The sequence below is a fragment of the Tupaia chinensis genome, unplaced genomic scaffold (assembly GCF_000334495.1).
Source record: "Tupaia chinensis unplaced genomic scaffold, TupChi_1.0 Scaffold000161_1, whole genome shotgun sequence".
NCBI classification, from domain to species: domain Eukaryota; kingdom Metazoa; phylum Chordata; class Mammalia; order Scandentia; family Tupaiidae; genus Tupaia; species Tupaia belangeri.
Window position 1 is genome coordinate 4197145 of NW_006159632.1, and position 6189 is coordinate 4203333.

Sequence of the window (6189 nt, forward strand, 5' to 3'; positions counted from 1 at the left end):
AAGAGCGTGTTCTGACTCCTGCTCCAAACGAAGGTTACGCGCTCCCGGAGAACGAGAGGTCGGCATGTTGCCGTGAACCCTCCAGGACACGGAACACAGGCAGAGTCTTGCTCCATAGCAGGGTGGGTGAGAAACCAGGCTTCGGGGGTAATGAATTGTTCCTGTTATTAATTGGGACTTTGGACAAACTATGAACTTTCATAAGCTTTGTTTCCTTTCCGTGAAATGGACGTGATCATAGAAGTGACTCATGGCCTGAAGCCTGGCACATGGTGGGCACCCCGACACTGCATCTCAGATGGGGACGTCACCAGGTCTCCTCTCACAGCTCAGTGCCCTCCTGGTCAGAGCAGAGCCTGCCTCTCCCCAGACGACTGTCTCTGGGAAGGCCAGGTCGGAATCTCTAACCAGCTGAGCTCCAACCACTCTCAAAGGGAGAGAGGGCACCTGGAATGGGGAGAAGTGCTGACATTTAGCCAAAGGCCGAGGTGTGAAATAACTCTCAGTGTTCAAGACGGCCCACACAGTGAAGGATTCCTCACCCAAAACACCAGCAGTGCTTACAATGAGAAATAGACCTCATGGGGGACCAGCAGGTGGCATAATGGTTACGTTGCTGGACTCCCACATAGTCAGCAACAGTTTGAGTCCTGGACCCTGCAGCTTAAAACTCACTCCAGGTGCATGTACATGTGTGTGCAAGTCCAGAGAGGGGAAGGGAGGAGAAGGGATTGTGGCACGGCCATCCCCTCTGGGAGGTGATTTCTCACTTTGTGTTTCTCTGTCTCTGACTCTCTGGCATGCGCATGTGCGCTATAGCAAAAATCCCTCTTAAAAAAAAAGTATTTGGAAATAGACTTCATGTAATATTTACAGGCCAGTGACAGCAGAAGAGATCATTCCAACCAACAGGTCAAAGAAAAGAGCTCCAAAGTCATCTGGAAAATCACCAGTACCTCCTTATGGTCTCGGGTGGCTCCGCTTGGAGGAGAATCTGATTGGCGCAGGCCAGGGTGTCACACAGAGCCTTGCTGAGCCCCTGCAGCTGCGCGGGGGTCAGTCGGCCCATCAGGAGGGTCAGGTCACAGTCCTGCCACTGGAGCCGTCGCTCTTGCTCCTCGATTTCCTTCCTCAGCTGTTGATCTTTAGCTTCTAGCAGAGACATCCTTGCTTGGAGGGCTTCGATCTCTTTCTGCAGAGAAGGGGGAACACAGGCTGTATAAATTAACCCTGCTCACGGAAAACTGCTCTGCTGATAATGACGCGTGTGAACGAGAGCTGGCCATATGCACCCGAGCCGCCAGGCTGCCCTTCCAAGACAGGCAGATTTCTGGAGGTTTGCTGAACTGGAACAATCATGCCAGCTCTATCTTTCTGATGAGTTGGCATGAGAAGAAAACAAGCATTTCCTCCCAAGTATTAAACAAGAGCATGAGAGCAAGCCAAGCCCTGGATGTGGAAGAAGCCAGCACATATACCAACAATGGGCTCCATTTCTGACGGAGCAGCCAGACCACAGAGCAGCCAGAAATGCACACTCGAGATCTGAGCGAGGCAGGAGTCACCAGACACGGACCCACATGAAAAGCAAACGGCCCTGGCTGCTCTGTCCCCAGACATGGGAGTTGAGAGTATGGAAAAAGATTTAGAAAACCATGGCTTCTTAGGTCTACGGGACTGGCAGCACAGTGAGATGGTGCAGACACTGCCAGGCCCTCTCAAGTTCACAAAAATACTAAATAAATTTCATTTCCACTAACATAGCAAACCAAGACCCAAATAGCCCACGGAGGAGTATCGTCCACCTCGCGGCCGATGAGCTGCATACCCGGCGAGTGCTCTGCGTTAGGGCAGGTAACCACCTCACCGCTCACCTGTGTCTTCTCAACCCCAGGCAGAGACCGCCTGCCCCTTCTCCCTCCTGGACCTGCTTCCGGGACAGGCTATGAGAGGTGTGGGCGGCACTGGAGTTGCTACTACGGAGACTCAAATAGCACGTAAGGCCTCGCCCAGGATGGCGGCCCTGCTGACACCACCTCTCCGCTGGCCTTCCCACTTTGCCCTTGGGCTTCTTACACCAGTTCTTCCTTTTTTTGTTTTTTCTTTTCTTTTTCCAGCCATGAGGAATTATTCGTAACATAAAGCTCACCGTGTGAACAGTCTCTAAGTGTGCAGTTCAGTGGCATCAGGAACATGCATTTGGCTACCTCCGCCACCATCCACCCCTAGACACTTCTCATCTTACAGAACTGACACCCTGTGCCCAGGGACCGCTCACTCACTCCCACCCCCTCCTCCTGCTACTCCCTGTTTCCATTCCCTTGCTGTCTCTATAAACGCTGACTACTCGGGTACCTCATATACACGGGCTCACACAGAACTCGTCCTGGGCCTAGTTTATTTTACATTCCAAGATGTCAAGGTCCCTCCGTGTTACAGCGTGGGTCTGAACTCCCTTCCTTCCTAGGGCTGACCGATGCGCCATTGTGTGGATACACACACGAGGCGTATCGGGCACCCGCAGTGTTTCTCCCACATTCCAGCTATGGCAATGGTGTGGCTCGAGCATTCCACATCTCTCAAGTCCCTGCTTCCCGTTTTGGGGTGTGCACCAGAAGCAGAACTGCCGGATCACCCAGTGATGGAATTTCTGATTTTGTGAGGCACCAGCCCGCCGATGTCCACGGTGCTCCCATCGTGGCTCCTCACTGTGAGTGAGTTCTCAAGGCCCCCCGCTGGTGGTGGTCAGAGAAAAGCCCACATCCCCTCAAGGCCTGTGCCTCTCTGACTCCCTCCCACATGGCCTCCCCTCGCTTGAACTGCTCCAGCCACATGGGCCTCCTGCCCCGGTGTGGTGAGACCCACTCCTGCCAGGCCCCCATGGCTGCGCGTCTGCCCAGTGGAGGAGCCTGCAAGGCCCACTCCCCGTCCTCACCAAGGGTTTGTGCTTTGATCTCGCTTCTCGGTCAGTGGCCCCACTTCTCCCTCCCCCAGAGCCTGCCACACCAATTCACAACACAGAGAGCTTCCCACACCACGTGTCTTGGGCTAAAGTTATTTTCTGGACACGACAGTCTTGGCGATTTTGTAGATCTTTCACTGGTCAATGTTAGTAAAAACCAAATCCCTGATTTTGCATTTTCAGCTGTCTGAACTCTATGATGATGCTCACTGCCTACATCAGTGCCCAGTTTGCTGGGAACAGTTCCAAACTGCCGTGACATAGGCGACCCTGTGCCACCTTGCTCTGTAGGGACATGGGTGGGGCACCCTCAGATGTAAAGACACTCTTGGTGGGGGGACTGGCCCATGCCCTGTCCCTGCTCTAAGCTTATTCAGCTCGTTAGAGACTAAGCCTGGGCCAGCACTCAGAGCCAAGACCTGTCTCACGGAGTCAGCTGCCTCTGACCACAGTCTCACTGCTCCAGCCCCACGTCCGGCCTCTGGGCCCCCTGCCTCTGGGGTGCTGTGCCAGCTTCCATGGCCCTGGCTGACCTCTGGTTTGACTGGGCGCTGCACCCACACATCTAGTCCCCAGGTGACCTTGGCCAGTTTGTCCCCCTGCTTCTGCCCCCGGGCTTCCATGCAGCTGCTCATCCTTCCAGACAAGCTTCCTGCCCAGTCCGGGCTTACACTCCCATCTTGAAACAGCAGCCAGTTGTGACCACGACAGGAATTTCCATGAAGGATTCCCACAGCACAGATTTGTCTGTGCCTTTCAAAGGAAGCTTCTAAAGGTCAAAACGATAAGAGGTGACACATTGACCAGGCAGACAAGGAGAGCATGTCCGAAGGTACTGAGGTCACCACAGAGGCGCAGGCTCCAAGGCCCTGCTTTTAACGAGAGGCTGACAAGCTCTGAGCCGTACCCATGTCGCTCCCCCCACTCTCCGAGGGCTGCCGGCCCAGGCTCTGAACACCACACCTGAGCAAAGCAAAGGCCCTCTGCTCTGCCTTGTAACACACCGCCTGCCCCGAAGCCCCTGCACGACCCACCTGCAACTGCTGCTTTTCCTGAAGAAGCCAGTCTCGTCTGGTGATGGCCACACGCAGGTTGTCCTGAGCTGTGGGTTCCAAGGGCCTCTGCTCTGCTCCAAGTGGGGAGTGGATGTCGCCGCTGTTGGCCCTTAAATAACACACACAGGTGGGCGTGGGCGTGGGCGTGGGGACGCGGAAGCTCTAGGTCGATGAGTATTCGAGAGTAAGCAATTGCACGGCTCAGGCCCCCCCTTCCATCCTCACAGGGGCCAAGTGTGACGTCCCGGCCCGTTTCTGCTCTCATGGCAATCTGCTGGGCTCTCACTCCCACTGCCGTGCTGCCCGGTGCACGGCCCGGTCACGTGGCTGGCCCCAGTTAAACTGTGCTGAGGCGTAAAGTGCTCCCAGATTCAAGATGTGGGAAAACTAAGAGTGCAAATACCTCAGCAGTGCTGTGTCACTGCATGTCGAAATGAAAATATTTCGGATATACTGGGTTAGATCAAAAGTGATTTCATGTGTTTATTCCTGTGTAGCTATCGAAGTAGCTATTAGATCCTTCACACACTAGCAGACCACAAGTGTGCAGCGCAGAGACAGGAGCGGCGGGCAGCTGGGGGTGGGCAGGAGAGGCTCAGGAAAAGGAGACATTTAACAGACACAAGAATGCAAAGTGGTTGTGTACCGTAAGATCTTTGACTTGTTTGATGTGCAAACTATTTATATTTTGAGAACCCATAGCCTATGCTAAGCATTAAAATATAAATTTAAAAAAAGAAAGAGAAACACTAAAAAAAAAAATCATGTCTGGGACTCACATGGCACTCTGTGGGACAGCACTGCCTTGGCCCATTCCAACAGACAAATTCCCGGGATGAGCATGGCTGTGGAGATTTTAAAAACGAGTGAGGGCCAGCAAGTGGTGTGGTGGTGAAGGTGCTGCCCTTCCACATGGCCGACTGCAGTTCAAGTCCCAAACCTGGCGGCTTCCTTTCTCACTTTCTCTCTGTCTATCTCTGGTGATTGCACATTCCCTAAAGCAAATAATAAAATAATTCTTTTTTAAAAAAAGAATGCTTATTTAAAAAAATAAGGTGTGAAACTTGGGGTAGGGCTTCTCAGAAAAGATTCACTGAAAGTCTGCCAAAGACCTCGAAAAGGAACAGCCTAGCACAGCGTTAAGCACGGCGCAGAGAGGCCAGATCCTATATGTCTGACCGGAGTCGGAGTCCCAGACCAGCACGTGAAAAATATACCAAGTGCCCGCCCAGCTCAGGAGCCTGCTGGGATGGAAAACTGGAGGAAATGGATTGGAACATAATCAGGCCCGATGGGAGGTTCTCTCTCTCTCTCATGTGAGAGAAAATAAAAGCTACTTAAAACCTCTTGGCTCCTTCTCTTATTCCCGCAGGAGCTGACAGTTTTGGTGACAGATGTTGATAGAAATGGCCCAGGCTTGAGCCTGGTGTTGGGAAAATGTCTTTATCAGAGTCCTGTAGGTGTCCACCACCCAGGAATGACCAACTCCTCCTTAAAGGATTCGATTTCTAACCCAGGACCGGTGGACAGGGCCAGCCAATGGCACGGTGGCGAAGGCAGTTGGGTCCCACTTGGCCAACCGGGAGGTTCAACTTCCAAAATCAGCAACTTGAGAAACACACTGAGTATGTGTGTAATCCCAGAAGAGAGCACGTGCCCTTCAGCAAACTTTAAAAAGGCAGTGGGCACGCTGTACCAGCAATTCAAGGGAGCGCTAAGGAAACACCATCAACCAAAACTAACAGGCAAAAACAGGTCGGGGATAAACATTGCCACGTGTGTTATGATAAACCTGCAAAGACAGAAGGAATCCTAACAAATCCGGGAAAAGACAAGCATGCCAATCGGAAATTCTAGAAAAGGAATCAGAAAAGAATGATCTGCAAAAATGTTTGTCACCAACCTCGGTTTTAAATGCAGACCCAAACAACACAGAATACCATCTTTTACTAAGTGGCAAAGGTTTTTGTAAACCATAATTCTTTGGTGGAAGTAGGAAAAAAGAAGGAGACTTAAAATTTGTTAAATTTTAGAGTTATCTTAACTTCGGGCCAGCCCTGAAGTGCGGTGGTTGAGAGAGCCAGATCCCACATGGCCAGCTATGGTGCGAATCCCACCCAGCCTACGTGGCTTGAGGAACACACAGCTGGCCATGCGAGTGCCTAAAACCCC

General features: G+C 52.3%; 1 protein-coding gene across 4 annotated transcripts in view; it reads right to left on the reverse strand.

The window, feature by feature from the left end:
* The window catches only part of DISC1 (DISC1 scaffold protein), a 311563-nt gene that overhangs the window by 169826 nt on the left and 135548 nt on the right, over window positions 1-6189 (reverse strand). For all 4 annotated transcript variants that reach the window (XM_027770847.1, XM_027770846.1, XM_027770849.1 and 1 more), the window contains exons 5-6: window positions 3997-4126; window positions 957-1192 (exon numbers count right to left, since the gene is read on the reverse strand). In XM_027770847.1, the coding sequence (XP_027626648.1) occupies window positions 957-1192; window positions 3997-4126 (366 nt within the window). The remainder of the gene's footprint in view (window positions 1-956; window positions 1193-3996; window positions 4127-6189) is intronic.